We start from the raw sequence: 25,634 nt of genomic DNA, 5'->3' as shown, positions 1-25,634 counted from the left end.
TACTGCTGTCTGGCTCCATTGCTGAAGCCTCTGCCCTACTTCTGTTCCCACTGTTCCTATCACTAGAAGAAAATTTAGGTGTGAGTCCTCGGCTCATCACATGCGTATCCATTAGTTTTCAGGCCAGACCACTTTTTTCAAGCCTATAAATAATATTTTCAGTGGCCACATGGTGACTAGTCAAATGCATAATGCATACATGTATCCTATTATCATTTTATAATTATTGAACATTTAATAAATTTCACTAAAGAAGTCATTAAATTTAGAAAAAAACTTATTCTGAAAAGACAAGCCACACTTAAGATATCTATCCCAGCAGAAAATAAAAGTTAATATTTTTAAATCTCAGAGAGAAAAATCCTAATTTATGTTTCATCTCCAAATCCAAGTATGAACTATTTAATAGGTACAAATGAAATTTACTGATTCTTATGTGCCCAGGTATTGGGTTAAATTAGCTTAAATATATTATCTTTTAAAAAAATGTTTAAATTTATTTATTTAATTTTATATGTATGAGTGCTTTGCCTACACGTATGTTAAGTGTACCCATATCGTGCAATGCTCACGGAGGCCAGAAGAGGCCATCAAATCTCCTGAAATTGCAGTTGAGAATGATTGTCAGCCCCATGTGGGTGCTGGGAATGAACGGGGGTCCTCCTCAAGAACAGCCAGTGTTCTTACCTGCTGAGCTATGCCTCCAGCTCTAACTGTATTATCTTTACAACCATCATGAGACACTGTGCAGATGAAGAAACTGAAGAGCAGAACTCCTGTGAGCTGCCCAGAGTGAAAGGCTTGTTCCTAAGAGATGTTCCTTCCTTCTACCTCTCCCCTACCACCGTGTGAGATCCATCTCTTTTCCAATTATTGATATTTTTTTAAGTAGTTCCACTTTGTAAATCAGATAGATATTCAAGGAAAACCCTTCCAGACCTTTCTCCATAGTTGAGCCATGGCACATTCTTGTGGCACAAATCTCCCACCAAATGGTGCTCTGCAATAAGCTACCGAGAAGTACCTACCTCAGAGATGGTGGGATTGCAGGGGCAGCACCAAACCACCCACAAGGGAGGTAAGACTACTCAGGAGGAGGAACAGGCGACTGAGCAAGAGGTTGCCTTTCTCTTCCCCAATGTGGCAAGATTTTCTTTCCTTCAAAAGTAGAGTACTGCATAAATGCTCCCAAATTATTAGTATTCAGAATTTTTGGCATCTTATACCAGGCACTCCTAAATGTCTGCTGTCTTTCCTTTCACCATTTCAACAGTCTCCTGATTACCCCAAATCAGCTTTAAGGGCTACACAATGCATCCCCTACATATATGCAATTTGTCAAAATTCTTGTAGAAGTTTTACCTTATAAAACGTTTCTGATCATGCAAGTTTGATGGAGTCTCAAGCAATTTCTTCAGAAGTAATTCTCTTAAATCTTCAATTCGTGTTTCTACTTCTGCATAATCTATTTTTAAAAAGAAGATGCAAGATTTACAAAACTGAATTTTAAATTAAATTTAAGAAAGCAGAATACTGGTTGCTTTTTAACTGAGAAGAGACACAAGGGACCTTTGTAGAGGGATCAAAACACCCTCTCAAGTGTATGTGAGGGTGTATACACTCATCAAAATTCGGTGACCTGTAACATGTAAGGTCTCTGCATTTCACCGCATATAAATTTTACCACAGTAGAGAAATAAATTATGCTTTCTGAGTCCTTATACTTTTTTTTTCAATTTAATAAGGCCTACGATACTTCTTCTAATTAATAAGCTTTTTAACCAAAAGACATTTAAGACTTTCTTACTTTCTATAAATCTGGAATTAGGAATAATTTTTAAAAATACTGAGTTTGCTTTAAAGATTAAAATTCATTGTTTGTTTGGTTTTTATTGAAGAGGAAAGACTGAAAAACAGATTTCTCCATCTGTAAAAGGCCTGTCATTGCTTCATTATAGTATGAAAAAAGTTTTAACAGCACCATGGCTAACAAACAGCAAAGGCTGACTGAGACCAGCCATGATCACAGAACCTCATGCGTACCACACCTCAGTAAGAAAACTTGTCAGGCTATTTCAAACTAATTGTTTTATATTTTAAAGAGAGCACTATATAAACAAGATCTAAAATACATGAGCATTCTTTGCAGAATATATGCCACAGTCTTCCTCCAAGGAAAGGAAAGATCTAAAAGTAATAAATGAAGCTTACATTTCTTGAAAACTTGAACCTCTGTTTTCCCGAAGAGTGACTTGGCCTTTTCATAATCATTAATAACCACATCATAATCACCCTTTGAAACAAAAAACATGGTGGAGATATTCAAGAAAGAATAATGAACACATATGACTAATATAAAATAACTTAACAAATCTTTACTATGTATGACATTCCTAACTGCACATGCCTAAATGTATACCCCACCTTTTGAATGTTCCTCTCAATATTTAGAGGAAGGTTGAAGAGAAATTTAAATCGCTGGAGCACATTGAGTGCGTTTCTGGTGGAATCTGCCTTGTCCTTTCGACCCAGCACTTCTTGGAACAGCGTGTCAGCAGTGGTGCTTGCTCCTAGGTTGAAAGGAAAAAAAGAAGCCTGAAGTGATTTAATCAGAAACTGCGGAACTGAGCACTAGAAACAAATGTTAGATTGCTGTTGTAGTTTTACACTGAAACTCGGTAGACTATTTTTTAAGTTTGCTACATTGGAGACCTCTTAAAGTTTGCTAAAATAAATTTTCTGTTTTTGTGCTAAGTCCTTTCAAATGCTAAGAATGGCTTAATTAAAAACAATAGGTACCAAGCCCAAATACATTTGCAACACGAATCTATACTTACTTTAGTTACTCTTCTAAATTTTAGAGCAAGTCTGGGTACTTAGGTCATTTCATTACTCTGGACAGTAAGGGTGACACACACACCCCTGTACACATATACGTAAGTAAAGTTTCATTAATTCTGTATCAGACTATCAGATAATAAACAAGGTAAGGGAAATAGTGTCCAGAAAAAATATTTCAAAAGATATACTTTAAAGCTAATCTTACTTCATGACAGAATTTTCTTCCTATGTTGCAAGCACAGAATATGATATAAACTTAAATGATAAAACCTTAACATGGCATTATTACTATTACTATTACTAAATTGGCTCTTATAAAATTAGGTACGAGCAGGGCATTTCCTACTATTTTTTCCCTAAAAACGTATAAATTACATGTTTTACTCTAATGTTAGAGCTGTTTTATCTAAAGCAAAATTCACTATGTACAAAAATTGTTTAAATTTTGGAGCATGTGAATTATTTTTAATGAGCTACAAGGAAAGGGGAGAAAGGATAAACTGCTTTCAGCTGTTTGATCGCTGCTTGTAAAAAGTTTCTACACTATCTGGTCTAGTGACTATACTTTAAGCAAAGATGAAAAAACCACCTCGTCTCGCTGGGTGGCTTGCACACCATATCCACACTGTGGGTGGCCTGGTCCTGTTAAAAGTCGTCTTTGTAACATGATTGTTTTATCTAAATAATGTTTAAATTCTGTTGAAATTTTAAAGGCCTGATATAAAAACTTCATTTGGTCAAGATAGCCGTTTTTACCACATGTTATTTACTGTGGAATACTAACTTCTACTATAGGGCGAGGAAGAATATAGTTCCTCCTTTTCACCAAGCCATGTAATGGAGGCTGAATGAGTATCTGAAATCTAATTAGGGTTCAAAAACTTTCTGCAAGAAAAATTGTTTTAAAGCATTTGTTTAATCATTTAAAAAATATCAATTTTATGACTCTAAGCTTTGTAACTGAACAGATATTTGTATGGAACTGAATCTTTTTAAAAGATTACTCATTTATATGTGGGATTTGGATCTCATATCAGCAAGTACTTTTTCTATGCAATGAAAGAATTCAAAGCAATTACTATGAGTTCAAAATTAGATTTTTCCCATCATTATTTTTCCCATAAAAATTACCAGATAATAATTTTAACGCCTCTAAAAATATAAAAACAATAACAGGTAGAAAACATACTTATCGTTAAATAAAATAAAAACAAACATTTTCTAAAGGCAATTTTATAGGAAAAAATAAACTATGAAACTATTTTACATAGAAATTTATGAATTGAGACTATTAGTTTATACAATACTAAAAAATTATGTAGACAATTCCTGACAATAAATTATCACTCTGCTGTGAATTTTATTACATTCACAATAAATTAGAGTTCATAGTTCTGATAAGTAGATGATAGCGCAAATGCTAAAATGCATCTGAACCATGAAGCCATAATCAGCAGCAGCTCACAAAATGTGGCGAATGTCTTTCTCTCCCAGGGGTGCACAGGACAGGGTCCCCTTCACTCGTAGGGCTGATGGTGTAGATGAGGCTCTCAGCTGGGTGTCTGCAAAGCCCTCCACACATGCTAGTTCACACACACCTTGCTCTACCCTCACACCAAGAACACCAGATTTTTGGGCAGCTGACAGTGGTCTGGATGTCCAGTGAGTGCCAGGAGAGCAAATGCAATGGATATCAGCTGGCCACATGCAGCATGCCTTTGGCCTTAGATGCTGTCCAACAAACCCTGATCCAAGGCCTGAAGCATCCCCCCTCCCTGTCTGAGAATGGCCTCCCCACCAATTCAGACAATGACCGTCCCTGTCTCAGTTCCACATGGGCCCTAGTAATAGCAGCAATGCGTCTGTACCCACCACGGCAGCTACCCTGGTGGCTGGGCCCACAGAGCATTACAATGTGCCCCAGGATAACAAGGGAAGAAGCTACCACACACTGTACATCAGCCCCTTACACTCACACTTGTTCCCTGATGGAAAGCCTTCGATTGTGAAGATGTTTCAGCCACCTGGAATATCCAGTTCTGCCATTCTAATGGTATCTTATAATTTCCGTCATGTTTATTTAAAGTAGCCATTATGCTGCCTCCTGGTCCCCTCCTTTGTACTTCCTACTTTGCAACTTGAGCTGGTGGATCTCGGAAGGGATCTTTATGTTCTGCCTCATGGGAATGCAGGCTGGAGCAAGGTGGGAGTCCCCCAACCACCATATAGTTTGCCCCAGGGAAAGAAAACCTACATGAGAGTAGAAAAACAAGCATGAAGCACCTGGAGAACTAAAGTAACCCAAATACGCACGCTCACATCAGCAAACCATGGCCCCAAAGACCCAAAGTGCCTTGAGTGCCTCAGTTCAACAGGTGCCAGAGCGAGCAGCTAGTGAGCAGAGTGCTAGTGCAGACAGAGTGCCAGAGACTGCCTCCTGCTGGCTCGCACAGCCATGCTGCCCTGGAATCGCAGAGCTCCAGTGAGGTAGAGACACATCGACGGGATATAAAGGAGAGAGGACCAAAGCTTGTGTCTACTTTCCCAGGAGCCAATCTCTTTTCAAGTCAAATTTGGGAAAGACTAAAATCAGGGCTGGTTTTATTTTTCTTTTTTAAGTGCCATTTACTAAATATTTACCAGCCAATCTGCTGTAGCAGTCAGTTTCTTCCTCATAGACTTATTACAGATATTACTTAGTATTCTAAGCCTTCAGCCTTGTTATTGGAATTTTACATTTACTGCTTACATTAGTCATCCAGCTGCATGACTTCAACTACCATCTCTACACTGGTGATTCCCAAATCTGTATCTCAACATGTATCCGTGCACTTAAGGGTGAAATCTTTCAAATACTTCACTGGGTGTACACTGATGACAGCTGAGACACAGAGCACTTGCTATAAAGGCTTCAGGTGCACTACCTCATTTACACGCGCTCATAGCCCTCTAAGAGAGCCACTAATTCTCCACACTGCACAGCAGAGGCAAGTGACCCATAGGTCACCTCATTTGCCCAGTATTTTTGATAATGCTTTAAATATATTTTTGGAGAATTTCATATACATACACAATGTGTTTTGATCAGACCCACAGCCCAATTCCCTTTTTAGCTCCCTTCAGGCCCCTCCTAACACATGCCCCTCCCGACTTCATATCCTATTCTCTCTTTTTAAAAATATTTTATTTATTATTTATTATTTTATGTGTATGAGTGTATTGCCTGCATGTATGTAGGTGCACCCATGTCATGCAATGCCTGTGGAGGTCAGAAGAGGGTAACTGGAGTTACAGATGGTTGTTAGCCACCATGTGAGTGCTGGGAATCGAACCCAGGTCCTCTGCAAGAGCAGCCAGTGATCTTAACCTCTGAGCCATTTCTCTAGAGCCAGTCTTTCTTTTTTTAACCTGGAATCCAATCAGTGTTCTCCATATACACATGGGTGTGGCACTATCCACTGGAGCATGGGAAACCTACCAGTGGCCACACCCCCAAAGAAAAACGGTTCTCCCTCTCCCAGCAGCCATCCACTACCAATGTCCCCCATCCATGTTGGAATTTTGACTGGCTTGATTTTGTGCAAGTCTTGTTGCAGATAACCACAGCTGCTGTGAGTTCATGAGTGCAACAGTCATGCCATGTCTAGAGGATAGCATTTCACAGCACTCCTTCCGTTCTCTGGTTCTTATATTCTTTTCACTCCCTCTTCTGCAATGTTCCCTAAGCCTTGGAGAGGACTGAGATAGATGTCCCATTTAAGGCTGAGTTCTTATAGTCATTCCCTCATTCTCAGCACTTGGACCATTTATGAGTCCCTGCATTAACCTCTACCCACTGCAAAAGAAGCTTCTGTGATCAGGGTCAAGAGCAGCACAAATCTGTACACATAATCATAAATATTCAGAGGCAGTTTGACAACATGACCACTTACCTAAACAATAACAGTAAGTTCCCCCACTAGAGTCTGTGATTTCCCCAGCTTCTGATCAGGTATATAGTACCAGGCACGAGGCATGAATTGTCTCCTATGGAGCAGACCTCAAATCACAGCCCTCTGCCCCAAACACAATTGGTTACCCCCATAACACTCATGCCACTATTGCAGCAGTGGACATACTTTGCCTGGTCAGCTATTGTAGCATGCAGGGTCCAGTGTTAGGTAAGATCATTGATGTCTTTTCTCCCCCCAGAAACCTGCATAGCTCATTTGTCCAATTTAACAAGGCAAATAAGTCATTTGTTGCATATGTGAAAAAAGAAAAGGGAAATGGTTAGTGAGACATTCAAATTTCTAGCCTCAAAATGAAGGAAGATGGAGCTGCTTTGGGGCACAAGGAGAAAGGAGAGGAGAAAATTCTGTTGAATTTATGTGTAACCTAACCTGGGATTCCCGAGGGCTGATCACCAAGTCAATGCTGTCGTTCTCATTTCTGCCCTGCGCTCCCTGTCTATTTCAGCCGTGAGTCCTCACCAGCTCACTCCCACACTACTGCCCTTCTTTCTGGTCTCCTACTGTCTCTATAGTGGCTCTATTTGGCCTATTTGCCTTAACTCCTCATCACACCACTTCCATAATGAACTCTTTTCGTGGTTCACTATCTTCAGGACTAAGTCCAAACTCATAGCCCTGATTTACTGACCTGAACCCTGTCTCCTTTGTAGAGTTACTGCCTCCACTTCACGCTGCTGGACTTGCCAGGAGAAGACATGTATCCACCTATTTCACTGCCTACCTGCCAATCTCTGCTTATCTGGCTACATCTTACTTCCCCTTTTAAATCACAGATATTTTTCATAATCTCCACTTTGAGGCAGGGGTGGCGGCAGTGCTGGGGATGGAATCCAAAGCCTCACATGTGCTAGGCAAATGCTACACTACTGAGACACCCTACTCCCTGATTTCTACATTTCGGTGAGGTGCTCACTGTGTGTGTTTCCAATATACCCCTGGATTACCAGCAGAGTATGCATTGTGATAGAGCACTAACACAGCACAGTTCATTCACTGCTGACATGTCTACATTTTCCATGAAGTCATAAACCCTTAGACACAAAGCACAAATTGTACCTTTCTATTATGTGATATGTATAAATGAATATTCATTAAATGCTTATAGAGCCAAGGACTACACATCAGGCTTTGGGTCAACGACAAATATTCTTTCTACAAAAGGCACACGGGGCTGGAGAGATGGTTCAGCAGTTAAGAACACTGGTTATTCTTGCAAAAGACCTGGGTTCAAATCCCAGCGCCCACATGGCAGCTAGCAACTGTCTGTAACCCCAGTCCCAGGGGATCCGACAGCCTCTTCTGACCTCCCCGGGTATTGCATGACACAGGTGTACTTACGTACATGCAGGCAATACGCACATACACACAAAGTAAAAATAAAATTAAAAAAAGAGAGAAAGGCACACAACACAGTATAGGAAGGCCTTATGATGTACTGTGACAACGGCTGTGAGCTGAAATCCAGCAAAGCAATTTTATTAGTCAATTGGAACTGTGTCAGTGACTGTTCCAAGTCACTTTTTAAAAATTAATGAGGTAATCTCATCTTTTTGTACAAATACTGTAGACTCCATTAAAAATAGTATAACTCTAGCAGTGCAAATAACACCCTTCAAGAGAAAATACCCTTACAAACTTTATAAATGTTTGACTGTGCTAATATAGAAATGGCTTCAAGAAATAATTATTTGGGTAGAATTCAGAATATATACATTGTAACAAAGTTGGTGACTTAGTTCTCAGATGCAACAGCATAGCAAAATCCCAAAGCAGGCAGTAACTACACAAATGATAAAGAAAGGAAAAAGTTTTTAAGTGCTGTTAAATCCAAATTTAGAATGAAATCCAAGTGTTCAAGTTGTAACACCAAAGAAATCCTCCACTAAATTAAACGTTCTTTCTGGAAAATACTTCCTTTCTGGTATTCACCAGGACTGTGAATAGGTATTTACATAATGGTCGAGAAAATCTGCTCATAGGACTAAAATAAGCCAGAAATAAAAGGTTAGCTTCATATCATAATCCTGAATTCATAAAATCTTTAAATGTCTATATGAGTTTTTCTGATTTTTTAACCCTTCTTTATAAGGAAATCACATGCTATACTATATTTAAGAACAAAGAGATCCCTATCAACACTGTGGCTTCCTATTCCGTGTTAACGTACATGAATGAAGCAGAATGACTTACATTTAAGCCACTAATCCTACAATAAAGGTTCAGTCATCTGACGCGTTCCTTGTGTAATGAGGGTAAATAGTTCAGACCCACAATATTGGAAAAGGAACAAAAAGGGAGAAGGAAACCTGAACGCTCCAGGTCTCCTGTGCCTACAGCTTTTTGTTTTTTGGTATTTTTGAGACAGGGTCTCCCTGTAGCCCCAGCTGGCCTGGAACTCGCTATGTAGACCAGGTTGACCTTGAACTCACAGAGGTCCTCCTGCCTCCGCCTCTAGAGTGCTGGGAGTAAAGGCGTGTGCCACCACACCTGGCTGTCCTACAACTTTTACAAAATGTCCCACAGTATATAATGAAGCCTAAGCATGTGTCATGCTGCAGCTGAAGCTATCTGCTCTGAAGGCTGGGAGACTTCTGAAGATGACTTTCCAGGTGTTTGCTCAGAGGTGACCTGGCTCAGGGCCCATCTCCTTTTGATGATGCTATTTTTACTCACTAGCCTGTTTCAGGCTGGCAAATCGTACTTCATGAGAAGTATAACTTGTTTTCAAATTACGGTTTCTCGTAGGTAAAATGCAAACAGAAGCAGTCTTAATTTCAATGTTTATTCACACTTTTGGGTTTCTCATATCCTTGTTTAGAAATGAATGCTGATATTGGATTTACCACTTTGTCCTGTGAAATCAGGCCTGAGAACTACATTAAAGCTTGTTATAAAGGCCATGAAAAGCTTTGTGTAGTAGAGCAAAACTTACTGTTGAGGACATTCTCCAATTTCTGCGTCATGGATCCTTCTACTTTTTCGGTTCCATCTGCTTCTAGTTTTTGATGGATAGCTAGGAAACAGAAACAAGTAAAAGCACCTGGTTAAAATGCAGGCCACGTTAACAGAAAGGAAGATATTATACCAACATCTCATTTTAAAGCAATTCTTACAAATCATCATATTATTTTCACTGTTCAAAAGGAATACAAGCATGCAATACTCTTCAAAAGGCCCAGAAGACACCATTTCAGTTGTTCAGAGCTGAACACTATTAAAGATGTATACAACCTATACGCTCAACTGGTCTTCAGACTGAGTTAAAGGAGACTTCAAGCATCTTGGGTCTTTAGTAGTGTCTTTGCTGCTTAGTTACAGAAAAAGCATTCTTATTTCTCATTTTCACCATTTGCAAACAGAAATATTACTACTTGGATTCTACCAGCCGCAAAAAAATTAATTTCAGTCTGAGAGTATAACATGGGGATATATATTATTCCTGTTGTATTCTCAATAAATAAGTTCCTTAGAAGATTCAGAGAAACATTCTGCAACATCTACCAATTCATCAACTCTAGATATAAAATATACAGGAGTTTCTTACATTCCTTGATTCTGATAAAAATATTGGGAATGAATCACTTAGTAATATACATTTAAAACTGTTACCCATTGAAGAGGGAAGGTTTTAAACAGCAAATCAGGCTGATTTAGGTGAAGAATTAAAACCTCCAAATAAAAACAGAAACTATAACTTCAAGTTTAAAAATTGTGGCATTAATAAAAACAGCACAGCAAACACCGGCTAAACTGTAACCATAAGTTAAGTACTGTGACTTTAAAGTACATCTCTCATCTTGTAGGAAGTTAGTGCTAAATATTCTAGTATCATTTTTATTTTAGATGGGAAAACCAGGGCTCCGTGAAATTAAACGTGTTGACCAAGGTCACAAAACCAAACTCGGAATGTGAACTCAGGCAGTCTGGTCCCAGTCCTTAAAACCTCATCCCATGCTGCCCACACAGTACAGACAAACAAATCATATTATCTGAGCTTCTGTTTTCCCGTCTGTAGAATGAGAGCAATAAACTTACTATGCCCTATGGGAATTGTATTCACTTGTAACTAAGAGGTTTCTCCTCAAAGTAGTGGTGGAAACAGCCTGGATTTCTACTTTTTCACACAATATGCTGTAGCAAAAACCCAAATGCAAGATGTTTAACTCCATGGCCTTTTGAGCTAATACAGTGAAATGAACATGACACTCCAATGGCGAGTTAATATTGTTACAGATTCTGCTTAAGAAACTGTCCAGACAGCAGACTTATGCTAAGCAAATAAACAAGTCTGCTTATGCAAAAGTGTACATATTTATTTTTTCATGAGCTATATAATTCAATTTGACTCATTGCTCAAAAAAACTTCAGAGTTAAATTGAGTGTTCAAATGCTTGTGAATACATTCTCAACTCCACAGAAAATTTATCTCTCGGCTCCTTTTAATTAGTTCTCTTAAAACTATATTCAGAGTTTTGCTCTTAAAAGCAAAAATTTTGCTGATTTTGTTCTTAAAACTGTATTTTCCTGTAATACTGTTTCAATTTTGTTTGAAATCCTAAAACAGACTGCTTCTGTGTTGCAACAAACATCCATAAAAAGAAAAGAATATATTGTCAGAGGGCACTATATTTTTAATTGTCTTGGTTGATTCAGGAGTAAAGAAAAAGTGATTTCTTTAATGTCTCAAATTTAAATTCTACGGCAGTAATGACCCAGAATATTTCCACATATCAAAACTTAAATTTAACTGCAATTTACAAATTAAATGTGAGAATGTCCTTATATTAAAAACTAAACTAGAAAGATGTACATGCTCCATGTGTACAGATCTGTCCAGATTCTATTTAAATGCTGCTCTGGTTGATATTCAACAGTCTTGGTTGCAAAAGAACAGTTGACACATGCGCAGTTAGTGCAGGGAATATGCATGCTTGTCCTGAGCAGGATGACATTACCTCTTGCCCAGCCTTGCTGTGAATGTTATTTTCTAAGTCAAAATTAACATTAAAGGAAATCGTGCAGCCACATTTTCTGATGCTGACATAACCCATCACCGATCAGCAGGTCAAGATGGGGTGACCTGGTTCCCTGAGCTCGATTTACAGCCCTTTCTGCTGACAAAGCAACCTTCCTCCAGCCCATCTCCACCACAGCAGAGCCACTGTCAAGCTGTCAGCCAAGCATGAGGACCAAGAGACACTGGAATCTGATAAAGGCAATCCTATTTTCCAGAAAATTAAACCAAATAACCCAATGTCTGGTTCACTTGACCTTTTATTTTCTCTGAAAACATTTTTTAAATAGAATAACTCAATAAGCAACTTGGTACATGATCACAGGTTTGTTATTGTTGCTAATCTACTAAAAACTTAAATATGTGAAGCAGTTGAACATGATAAGTTTATATTTGGGAAACAAAAAGGTATTATACAAGCACTAGTCAAAGAAAAATCAAGGTTATACAAAATTGCCTTATTGATTCACTGGAATTATCTCATCACTTTTATTTAGCTTAAGAAAAATATACATTGAGTAATATGTTAAGATGAAATTTCAATAAAAAAATTCAAAATTCTTGAACATTCATTTATATAAATGTCATTATTAAATGAGTCACTAAGGAATGCATGTGTATGGCAATGTCTGTAAGGATGCAGTCACGGCTGCCTATATGCTCTAACCACTGTGACCTGTGCTGGCCCAGGAAATAAGAACATTCAAACCAGAACAGAGACCATCGAACTATTTATTGAAACAAACACAGATTAAATATTTTCTGCAGCCCTCTACCATGCAATTATTACCATTTTTTCTTCTTCCAGTCACCCTGGAAAACACAGCCATGTTTACTAGTTCCAGGCCTACATGGACAGACTGGAGTCTGATCTTACTTTGGTGCCAGCCTCTGATTACACTTGCTAAACAGGAGATGAAAAGAGGCTAACTATGGTATATTATTAATTCAAATTTATTAAAGAGATGTTTAAGCAATTTGTTTATATTTCCTATCATGAAAACTTTCAGCAATGCTATAATTTAGGTGTTGGCTATCCCCTAAAGGTCCATGTGTGAAAGGTTTGTTCATCTGTGGTGATACTGGGATGTGTTGTGGGTCTTTCTGAGGTGGCCCAGTGGGAGTGGCTAGGTCACTGGACATGCCCTTAGAGGGAGCACTGGGGCCTCAGGCCCCACCTCCTTGCTTTCTGCTCAGTTTGCTCTGCCACAGGCTCCCACCATGATATGCTGCCTCACCAGAAGACAAAATCAATGCCTCACCCCATAACTTGGGCAGAGACTTCTGGAATCAAGAGCCAAAATAAACTTTTTCTCCTAGAAGTCAATTATCTCAAATATTGCATTATAGAGACAGAAAGCTAACAGTAGTTAAATTATATGATACATTTAAACTAAGTAACTTGTGATTCCTATTCTCCCCTAATTATAATACAAACAAAATAAAACTGCCACACAGAAGACTAACAAGTCTGAATGACTCATTTAAATCAGTGTGTCCTAGGATATCAGAACTGCCTTCAGACATCAACTGCCACTAACAAGAGAATACGTCAAAACCCTGATCCTGGTTCAGTTTCTTGGAGCAGCAGCAACAGAAGAGCAAGGCAGTGGGCAGCTAGTGGTCTGGATTTCGCCTTGATCTCTTGGGGTACCACAAGAAAACTCATATTTGTCCAAAGTTCTCAAAAGAAGCAAACAACAGTTTAGGTTTTGCCACCAAAAACAACTGACTGCATAGGTCTAAATGCATGATCTCAAAGGACATTCAGGGAAATGGTGACAAAACAAAAGAGCTCTAAAGGTGCCAAGGAGCTCAGAGAGGCCCTCCACATCATAAGATGTTGCACAGGTAACTCTGCAGACCAGGGGACTGGAGTGAACAGCATTCCTAAAACTCCAGGGCTCATCAAGATTTCTTAGAAAGTAGGAGGGAACTAGGAAGCTGGTGCTGGAAATGCTTTTGCAGTTAAAAAAAAAAAAAGGATGCCTGACATACTGCTTGTCAAGTTCTGATTAAAATACGTGTGAGTACACACCGGCAAAGAAAAAACCTAACAAATGCACAAGAGGTCAAAGAATGAATGGGATAAACTGAAAAACAGAGCTGACTGAGTCTGAAACAGTCCAAAGACACTCTCTCTCTCTCTCTCTCTCTCTCTCTCTCTCTCTTTCTCTCTCTCTCTCTCTCTCTCTCTCACACACACACACACACACACCCCATGCAACATTCAGAAGAGCAGTGAAAGGTTTCCATTTATCCTAACTCCTTTATCTATTCCTGACAAACTAGCAACATCTTCAGATCTCCTTAACTATATTCAGAGCTACAGTTCCGCTCCCCAACTTTTCTTGCCTCCAGTAAGTCTTTTGCTTTTACAACCATTTCAAGACCAATTCTCCTGTATGCAGTATGACAAGAAAAAGAAAGACACTTAGGAAAAGGACTAAGCACGGTAAGGTCTGGGTACTGTGCAGAGTGGCAAAAGAAAGGGGCTATATCTTTATATAAGGCCATTTAGAGATAAGCCATAATTTTTGCCTTTTAAAGCTTGGTTTTGGGGTCTGGAGAGGTGGTTCAGCAATTAAGAGCACTGTTTGCTCTTGCAGAATACCTGGTTTGATCCCCAGCACCCACCATCCGTGACCCTAGTTCAAAGGTAATTTGACGTCCTCTTCTGACCTCTGCAGCACTACATGACAAGGGTACACTTACATACAGGCAGGTAATACACTTAGTTTTGTGAATTAAAAATATTGATAAATAGGCTCCAAAGTCTATCATGGGTTGCAAAAAGCAAATGGAATCAAAATATTCTAATAGATCTTGTGGAGCAAGAACTCTCCCCTGTCTGCCCTTCTGTCTTCCCTCGCCATTTTAATTCAAGGCTGAACAAACATATTCTTTTAACTATTTTGGCAGAAATAATTTACCGGCAAATAAAAAAACTGTGTTAGTTCAGGATTTCTTCTCTATGACAAAGGCTGTTCGTGTATGAAGACAAGACGCACTTCCAGATATTCGAAAATGTACAAAGATAGAAAACAAAATTACATGCCACTGCTTAAAAACAAAAGTTCAGAGAAGATGATATGTAAAAGGCAACTAACAAGCAAGAAAAGCAAACTTAAGTGTCTATACAACAAGCTTTGTAACTATCACAAAATTAAATGCAAAAGACAAAATAATTTTTAAAAAAACCACTAAAATGGAAAAAAGCAACAAAATAAAAAGATGGGTGTCAAACTTCAAATTTAATCAAAATCAGGAAAATGAACAGAAACAAAGATGCGCCAAACTACTGTCAAATGCAGCAGAAGTCAAGACAATCCACAACAGAACTTTAAAACATTTTTCCAAATCTAAAAAACAATATGATTTATAAGAATAAAAAAAAGGGAGCCGGGCATGGTGGCGCACACCTTTACCCAGAACTTGGGAGGCAAAGGGATTTCTGTGAGTTCAAAGCCAGCCTGGTCTGCATAGTGAGTTCCAGGCCAGCTGGGGCTGCAGGGAGACCTTGTTGCAAAAAGACAAAATTTTTGGAAAAGAATTAAAAAAGCAGTAATAAGACAACAAGATGAAAATTTCAGCGATGTTTAATACAAAGGATTTATATTCTTCTATTAAGAAGCAAAGGCACAGTGGTGCACCCCTGCACAGCAGTGCACCTTTAATCCTGTACTCAGAAGGCAGAAGCAAGTGGTCTACAGCTGGGGCTGCAGGAATACCCTGTTGAAAGGGAGAGGAGTGGGGAGGGCAAGAGGGGAGAGGAGAGGGGAGGGGAGGGAAGAGGACAGGAAGAAGGAAGGAAGAAAGAAAAGATAAAATAAAATTTTAAAACGAAGCAAAGGGGGCTAGAGAGATGGCTCAGTGGTTAAAAGCACTGGCTGCTCTTACAGAGAACCCAGGTTGAGTTCCCAGCCCCGACATGGTGTCTGTAACTCCAATTCTAGGAAATCTAATACCCTCTTCTCCTCCACAGGCACCACATACACACACTTACGTATATACAGGCAAAACACTCATACACATAAAGTAAAAATAAATCAAAATATTTTTTAAAAAGAGGCAAATGTTCCAGGACAGTGTTTTAAAAAACAAAAATCCTATTATGTGTTGCTTATAAAACAAAACTTCTCAAAGCTTATAAATGATATTGTGGGTAGGGTGAGAATACACCTCAGTAGTAGAGTACTTGCCTGGTATGCATAGTCTTGGGTTTCATTCCTAGCACCAAAAGTTAAAAATAGAAAGGTTAATACTATGGATAATACAACAAGCAAATGTTTATGAAAGGGTGCAAAATATTGACACTGTTATTATGCAGTGAAGAATATAAGCTCCCCTTCCCTGCAGAAAAAGAAATAAAGGTCTGGCCTTTACCCTAGATTCCTGGGAGGTAGTCCCTAAGCTGCTGGAATATTATGTCTGATAAAAGTTGTCTTTTTTTTCTAACCTGGAAGGTTCGCATCATACCACATAGACTATGTAATTTATGATGAAAGTTTTGGGTACCTGGTATTAATTTAACTTGTCAAGGGGCTAGGATATAAGGTCAGCCATAAAGGCCACTGACCACATCTGAGTGAAGCCTGGACACACACTCTGGTCACTTCCTCAGCTGGCAGTCCTCCACCCAGTTAGCAAAAGCCAGGGCTGTCCCTGTGCCAGTGTTCTCCTGTTCCGCTGAAGATAAGACCAGAATGCTTCACTAGGTCCTGCTTAACACACAGCCTCCCACAGCTGCCTGTAATGTATACCTTCTTCCAAGGAGAAGGCAGGACTGTGTGGACAGAAGCTTTCAGTCAACATTATGAGTCTCGCTAGCAAATGACCAAGCCTGAAGATGACCCCAGGGACTATCCTTTTGGAATTGCTGTTACTATACTAATATTAAAAAACATAGGACATCAAATTTGAAAAACAAATATAAATTTTATAAAGAGTATGAAAGTTAAAAAGTAATTTGCTTGCAAGTATATTATAAATAATGTGGATTTACGTGACATAATTAACCTGGATATTGGTAATAAATCAGTCACACTAAAGGACATATGCCCCACCACCACCAGTATTTTGGTGGTGCCGGGGATCAAACCCAGGTCCTGGCCTCTGGGCAACTATTCCAGTAGAGGACACATCCCCAGGTCCTTTGTTGTTTTTATCTTTGAAACAGTTATAGAAAATTGACATATACTTAGCAAAATACTATCAGTAAAGGCAGAAACTAACTTTAAAAACAAACTTGGGCCAGGCGTGGTGGTGCACACCTTTAATCCCAGCTGGGGCTACAGGGAGGCCCTGTCTCAAAAAGTAAAAAAAAAAAAAAAAAAAAAAAAAAAAAAAAAAAAAAACCCAACTACAAACTACTACTCAAAGAAGCAAAAATTAAAATTATAAAAAGGCATCACCAAAGAATCAATATAAAAAAACATATAAATAAACAGATCCATGACAAGCCCTACAACATGACTTCTAAGTGATGTGGAAAATTATAACATAATGTTAAAAGAAAAACATAAAAATCTTGATTTATGGGAAATTCTACCTTTCCCAAACCAAAATGAAAAGACACAGAGGCAGAAGCTTTAAAAGTGTGTGTGTCTGTGTGTGTAACTGAAGTGATGATGCCCGAGCGCTGTCACACCACCACTCCTATCCCCAGGAGGGGCAGCCATACACTAATCGACTTCTGGTGGGATAGGAACAGCATGATCTCAGACTAAAATATGGAAACTGAATATTAGGAAATTTCCGGAAATACAATTAATTAAATGACACCCTGAGGCAGTAATCAGTGGAATTCCCAGTGTGGGATACCCTACAAGCCAAGTGACCTTGTTTCTCCAATAACATGAAAAGTCAAAGGGTAAGAAATAAAGGGGACTATCCTAGCTTAAAAGACACTTAAGAGATTCAGAACAAAATGGAATCTCAGGATTTTATTTAGACCTTAATTTGAACAAAATTAACTACAGGAATGTTTGAGGGTAACTGGAGACACACAAACATAACCTGTGGTAAAGGTGCTACTGAAGAATTTTGCAGTTTTGCTAACTGTTCAAAAAGCATTGTGGTTGTGAGTACAATTTCCCTTAAGAAGGGGATTCATGCTAAGCCATGAGAGAGAAAAACGCACTACTTAAGATTTGCTTTAAAAATGTAAGAGGGGCTGGAGAGATGACTCAGTGGTCAAGGGCACTGGCCGCTCTTGCAGAGGACATGGGTTCGATTCCTGGCATCCACATGGTGGCTAACAATTCCATGGTTCCAGTTTCGAACGCTGACACCCTCTTCTGACCTCTGAAGGTATTGCATGGCACAAGTGCACTTATATACATACAGGCAATATACTCATATACATAAAATAAAGATAAATAATAAATATTTTTAAATGTAAAAAAAATGAAAACAAGCCAACCTTGAAAACACTGATTAAACAAGTATGAGAAAATACAAGTGTAAAATTCTGGTATACTGGGGTTGCATATACTATCTTCTCTACCTTTATCATTTTCATAAAGAAAAGTAAGGAAAATCACCTGAGTAATTATATGAACCACTTCTTTAAAAGTTTGAGATGTTATTCTGAATCTGCAGAGCACACTGAAGTATACATACCAACATGCACAGGTCTGATTCTGTACAGCATAGTACTGAAACCCGACCAAAAGTGGGGAGACAGGGACGGGAACATCGAATTTCAATGTATACATATACAAAATTCTCAAAGAAGAAATTTTTTAAAAACAGAAACAAAGCATTTTTTAAAACTATGGATCATTTTCATTCAATGTTATCATTGGAAAAAGTTACTAAAAAGCTATGAATGCATAAAGTACTGTGGTATTTATACAAAGGACTAACAGGTTTTATATAAAGATCAAAAAGGAAGAGAAGATGACAGAATAGTTGAGTGTTCTAGTTCATCAAAAAGCACAATTGGCCCCTTGTCAACTTGACACATAAACACATCTCTATTAAAACACAACCTTTCCATTTCTTGTCCCCAAGATATGATGCTTAACAGTATCACAACATAAGATAGTACAACCGTAAAAGTCCCACAGTTCTTAAAAAATCCAAACACTTAAAAGTTCAGTCTCTTTTAAAAGTCTTTTAACTATGGGCTCCTGTAAAATCCAAAACAAGTACGGTCGTCTTTCAAAGGGAAAAAAATCAGGCACACCTAAGCAAAGCCTAAGTCCAGCAAAATAGCTCAAGGCTGGACATCTTGGATTCACTCACGATCTTCTGGGCTCCAAAGGATTTTGGCAGCTCTGCTTCTCTGACTTTGCCATCCACAGGGCACACAGCTCATGTCACAGACCCAGACCAGCTCCATTCCACACCTGCTGCTGCCCTTGGTGGTCGTCCAATGGTTCTGACATCTCCAAAAAGCTGGGATCTCCACTGAAACTGAGGCTGCACCTTCACTGGCCTCTCAGTGTGAAAAGCCTCAGATTCTCTCCATGACCCTTCAATCTTAGGGTCTTTACTGCAGCTGAGGCTGCACTTTCACCTATGGCCTTTCTTGGCCTCAGGGTGCCAAGCCTCAGCTGCTCTCTGTGACCCCCTCATGCTTTCAACACCAGAACCATGCAGGAAACTCTTAACATATTACTAAGTCCTGCTTCCAGCTGGAGATAGAGGCTCGGGCCCCCTCTGGACCACAGTTTCTGTGCTAACCCTGAGGAATTACTTCCCAGAAGACTTTGCCATGGTGTTGCTGGTCTCTTGTTGTCTACAGCTGATTCTTCAGCCCCAACTGGCCAGAAACCACAGATTTTCAATTCAAAATACTCTACAAACAGCTTTGCCTGGCATTTTGGTACCATAGCTGGCAGGGTCTAGAGCAGAAATGTTGCTGCCATGCCTCCCTCCTATGATGGACTCTTATCCCTTCTGGAACCCTAAATCCAGATAAATTCTTCCTTCTATAAGTTTCCCTGGTCATGTTATTTTATCACAGTCACAGAAGAGTGAATAATATAATAATAATGCCAAAGACATCACAGGCTGTGACTGAAGGACATGAAGGAATCAAGCTGGGACTGAGCTGGAGGCTTCTCCATACTGGCTGACTTCCACAGTGTCTGAAGGTGCTACATAGGCTGCTGAGGGAGAATTGTCGCTAACATTTCTGCTCTAGACCCTGCCTGTTATAGTACCGAAACACTAGGCAGGAGTATCTGCTTGTGCAGTAGTGGCATAGCTGTTGTGGGTACAATCAACAGCTTTCTGACTAGATTTAAGATTGTACTACACAAGGTAGTTCACATCCGGTATGATAAAGCTAGGTCAAAAACCTGTGGCTGGTGAGGTCATAGGCCTCAGTGGGGAAGCCGCTATTGTTTTATTAAATGGATGTGATGTGCCTATCAAACTGCCTTCTGAACATTTGTACTTTTGCCCATAGATAACTGTTGCTGTCAGCCTCAACCAGTCATAAAAGAAAACAAACTTTCTTTTGTAATGGATGGTATATAGTAGGAACTCATAACCACTGTTCAAACTTCTGAGAGCAGGTACCTGTAGTTATGGCACAGTGGCTCAATGCCTATCCATACATGGACACCTGTATCACCCCCTCTAAGGCTCAGGGAACACTATGGAAGAGGACAGAGTATTGTTTAGCAGTATCCTCCTAACTGAAAAATGAATGTCAGAGGAAATTCATGAGACTGAGGAGATAAATGAAAGGCCACATGTTTAGGAGAGTGGAACCTTGAAAGATTCTCAAAGCCCCACCTGAGCTTTACAGAAAGAGTAAACAACTGCTGGAGGAAAAGATTCTGATCAGCCATGCTGCTGAGAGAAGCCTTCTCAGACCTGAGGAGCTGCCTGCAATGTGTGCAGAGAGCCCCAGGGTTGCAGGTTTCATGAGCCACCACCTGTGTTGAAGGGGCTTTTCAGTGAGACAGCTGCTCTTTGAGTCACTCCTGCTCCTGTCAGTGACCCCTCACATGTACTCCTGTTTGTAACCCCAATAAAAACTCATTGGTTTACCAAGTTGGACTTTGGTGCAAACATTACTTTGGTCCCTAATAGGTTCCCATTCTGGGGTGAATAGAGGTGTGTGTGTGTGTGTGATCTCCCTAGGAAAAGTCTTGTCACATAATAGCAGCTGATAGAATCCTAAAGACAAGACCCCATCAGAAAATTCTTAGATCTAATAAACACTTTCAGCAAAGTAGCAAGGCAGAAAATCAACATACAAAAACCAGTTACTTTAGTATACATCAATAATGAATTTACCAAAAAAGAAACCAGGAAAAGAAAATTCCATTCATCACGGGCTAAAAAGAAAACAAAGCAAATCTAAAGTAGGAGGGCTCTACAGCAGAACTTTAAAACACTAGGGAGAAAATGGAAAGCTCCCCAATGCTTATGCACTAGCAGAATTAATATTACGAGCATGGCTGCATTCCTCAAAGTTACCCACAGATTCAATGCCATCCCCATCAAAATTTAAATATCAAAAAAAAAAAATCCTGAGTTTCACAGGGAAGCACAAATGACTTGGACTAGCCGAGGCAATCCCAAACAATGCTGTTGTATAACATTACCTAACTTTAAGTTGTAGAACCATAATAAGAAAAACAGCAAAAACAAACACATAGAGGAATGGAATAAAACAGAGGACCCAGAAATAAACCCACACAGCTACAACCATCTAATTGCTGACAAAACATCTGTCAAAACATTCACTGGAGAAAAGACAGATGGCGCTGAGAAAATGATACCTGGGGGTTGGAGAGATGGCTCAGCAGTTAAGAGCACTGGCTGCTCTTGCAGAGGACCTGGGTTTGGTGGCTAACAACCATCCCATAACGGGGGATCTGACACCCTCTTCTGACCTATGCAGGCATTCCATGACATGGGTGCACTTACATACATGCAGGCGATGCCCTCATACATATAAAATAAAAATAATAAATATTTTTAAAATCATTTTTAAAAAAGAAAATGATATTCACATGAGTCAGAATGAAACTAGATCTCTACCTCTCACATTGGACAAAATGGATCATAAGATTATTGTAAGCCCTGAAATTCTGAAAGTGCTTAGAGAAAAGTCCTTGAAAATATAGGCATATGCAAGCACTTTCTGAAAAGGACTCAAATAGCTCAGAAAATAAAACCAAGATTTGACAACTGGGATGGCAGGCAATTCTAATCCTCTGCACTGCAAAGAAAACAGTGTGAAGAGATAGCCTGTAGATTGGGAGAAAATCTTTGTGACTAACACATCTGACAGGGATCACTATCCTCAGTCACAATGGAAACAAAGAATAAAGCTGCATTGACAGCCCATCTCACACATCAGAATGCTGTATAAAGGAAGACCAACAACAGTACTGGCTAGGACGCAAGGGTGGGCAGAAGTGGAACCCTCATACACTGTTGGCGGGAGTTAAAAATAGTGTGATCACTGTGGAGACTCCACACAAAATTAAAAATAGAACTACCATATGATCCACCTATACCACTCCTGGGAATATATTCAAAGGAATCTAAGTCAGCACAACACAGAGATGATCTGCAAATTCATGTTTATTACAATGCTATTCACAATAGACAAGTTATGAAATCAGCTGAGGTGCCCATCAACAGATGAATGAATGAAGAAAATGTGTTATATATATTCACAACAGATTTATTCAGCCACAAGAAAAGAAAATTATGTGATTTGCAGGAAGATAAAAGTATTGGAGACCATCATATTAAATGGAAAGAGCAGATCCAGAAAGACACATGCATTACCTTCATCTCTCCCCCCTCCCCCTCTTTCCTCCTCTTTCCCGGTCTCACACATACAAACACCTACACCTCCACACCATGAAAGTAGACAGGGAGTGATTTAAGAAGAGGAACACTGAGACGGTTACTATGTGATGCCACATTACAGCAATGGTTGAATAAAGATAGCCTGACTCTTAGTTAACGTCCATTTTAGCCAAGAGGGGACCTGAACTGCTCTGAGCACCTGCTCCTTCATACTCTCAAAGATGTGCTCACAAACAAGGGCTCACTCTGGCTTTCTTTTATTGAAACAGTATATCTAGCATGAAAATGGGAAGTAAAAATGGAGCTGTCTTATTAGAGGATTACGTCCCTTCTGACCTCTATTAACCTAAAATAGGGCAGATGCCACCATAAACAGATGTTATCAATTTAATCCAGCTACTGTTTGCAACACAAATGGGATAACTTTCTTGTGTCCAACAAAAAGTTACTGTCTACAGCAGTTGCTGGATATGCAAAATACATACATACTTACATTATTCTGGGACAAGAGCAAGAAAGGGTCATGAGGGATTAAGAAGGTCACAAGAAGAGTCCAAGGCTTGGTGAGCTTGTCTACATTATAAACAAGCTAAGATGAAATTAACATTTTGTTTGCAAGGTTAAGTCAAAGCCATTTGCCCAGAGCATGTCCATATTGTAAAAGCCATTCCTAAGAGTTCCACCTTCTTTGTTTTATAAAAGCATGGCCATATATTAATAGAAGGCATTCCCAGAACAGTCATTCTCATAACAGGGGGAGCTGGATGGGGGGACAAGAGAGGGTAAAGGGGAATACATTTGATCAAAGTACATGATATATTTAAACAAAAACATCATTATGAAACCCATCACTGGGCACAATGAATATAAACTAATAAAATAATTTAATAAAAAAGGTTTCTAGTATCAAAGTTCCATACAGGTTTTAATCTCATTTTAATGCATACTCATAAAAGCTAAGAAAAAAAAACAAAAACAAAAGAAAATACATCAAAATGTCAATATGGGGGGCTGGAGAGATGGCTCAGCAGTTAAGAACACTAGTTGTTCTTGCAGAAGAGCCGGGTTCGAATCTCAGCACCCACATGGCAGCTAACAACTGTCTGTAACTCTAGTTCCAGGGGATCGATGGCCTCGTCTGTCCTCCGCAGGCATTGCACAACACAGGTGCACTTACCTACATGTAGGCAATATACTCATACACATAAAAAATAAAAAATAGGAGCTGGAGAGATGGCTCAGCAGTTAAGAGCACTGACCTGGGTTCAATTCCCAGCACCCATATGGCAGCTACAAACCATCCTTAACTCCAGTTCCAGGGAAATCCGAAGCCCCCTTCTGAGCTCCGCGGCATTGCACAACATGGGTAAGCCTCTTCTGCCCTCTGAGGGAATTGCACGACAAATATGCACTTACCTACATGCAGGCAATACACACAATACACATAAAATAGTAAATAAAAAATATTTTTTAAAAAAATGTCAATACGATAACGTCTACTACAGAGTAATACTCTAATTTAATTTATGGTTATCTATAATATGCTTTCCTTGTATACCAAAACACAGAAAAACCAAATATATATATGGTACATAGCTAAAGTTTTAAATTTTACTATTGCAAACACTTTGTATATGCTAGAACAGTGTTAAGTTAGCAGCAGTTGATCAGCATTATCTTTGCTGGATTTTAAGATCCCAACATATTTCCAGGGCAAATGTCTAATAAATGAGGCTGCATAAGTTTACTGAACCAAATAAAATTTCTTGAAATCTGTTAAGAGTGAATCCATTTATAGAAGCAAAAATCATAGAGAAGCATCCATGTATACACAGATAAGTTTTTTAAAAGGTAGAGATAATGTGATATGAAATCATCTTAATTTATGGGAATCATTTGTGTTGTTACTGACAAGACAGAACTGTTCCCACGTGCTCAGGTCCCTCTTGTTGACAAAGTGATGTTGAGACAACAATGACACAGAGAAAGACAGGCACAAGAAAAAGCATCAGGACTCACAGGGCACAGACACACACAAAGAACAGAGCCTCACTGCTCTATTCCCTGCCAACATCTGCATTTCACCCAATCAAAGACCTAACTTCTACCTGCAAGGAAGCTATCAGATAGACCCTTAGTGAGGAGAAGGATTTATTCGATTGCTTTTAAAAACAGTAAGTTTTTAAAATAGATGTTAATTTAAAAGAAAAAAAATTGCCTTTCTGAATTGAGGAAGGTATAGCCTCTGTAGTTAAGAATTATGGGTAGTTATGGGCCAGCAAGATGGCTCAGGGGGTAAAAGTACTTGCCGCCGAGGCTAATAACCTGAGTTTGGTCCCAGGACCCCACATGGTGGAAACACATAATCAACTCCCCCATGTTGTTCTCTGACTCCCACGTATGTGCTGTGATGCATGTGCATACACAAATTCAATAAATAAATAAACAAGAAAATAAACAAATGTAATAAAAAAGAATTACAGATAGTTGTCATACAAGTACCTTAATTTTCAAAAACAGTAGTATTAATTTTTTAAATTATTTAAATAGTTAATTTTAAATTTATTTAAATAAATAAATGTAATAAAAAAGAATTAAAGATAGTTAGCATACAAGTCCTTACCTCAATTTTCAAAATCAATAGTATTAATTTTTACTAATACATTTTATTTTCACTACATAAAAATTAACTACAGGCAACTTTGATTTTTTTTAAGTCACTAAAATATCAAAAGCTGTACTATTTCTTCCTAAAATAAGTTTTCCTACTTGTAATCATGATGTCAGAGTGGCCAGCTGACATGTGTACACTGGGGGCCTGAGGGGTGATGGCTACAAACAATGCCACATTTTCATCAGTCCTTTCCAAACCAAACACACATCAGGGAATGCTTTGAGAATCAGGCACATGAATAAGATGTGATCCCGTCAAACATTTTAAGAATTCTAGAACTCTGCCCAGTGGGATTTAA

General features: G+C 39.0%; 1 protein-coding gene across 2 annotated transcripts in view; it reads right to left on the bottom strand.

The window, feature by feature from the left end:
• The window catches only part of Exoc2 (exocyst complex component 2), a 190,617-nt gene that overhangs the window by 107,135 nt on the left and 57,848 nt on the right, over nt 1-25,634 (bottom strand). For both annotated transcript variants that reach the window (XM_017799040.2, XM_008836674.3), the window contains exons 7-10: nt 9,787-9,867; nt 2,425-2,570; nt 2,212-2,293; nt 1,363-1,465 (exon numbers count right to left, since the gene is read on the bottom strand). In XM_017799040.2, the coding sequence (XP_017654529.1) occupies nt 1,363-1,465; nt 2,212-2,293; nt 2,425-2,570; nt 9,787-9,867 (412 nt within the window). The remainder of the gene's footprint in view (nt 1-1,362; nt 1,466-2,211; nt 2,294-2,424; nt 2,571-9,786; nt 9,868-25,634) is intronic.

Source organism: Nannospalax galili, unplaced genomic scaffold (assembly GCF_000622305.1).
Source record: "Nannospalax galili isolate Female #2095 unplaced genomic scaffold, S.galili_v1.0 scaffold737, whole genome shotgun sequence".
NCBI classification, from domain to species: Eukaryota; Metazoa; Chordata; class Mammalia; order Rodentia; family Spalacidae; genus Nannospalax; species Nannospalax galili.
This window is presented reverse-complemented; position numbering and strand designations above follow the sequence as displayed.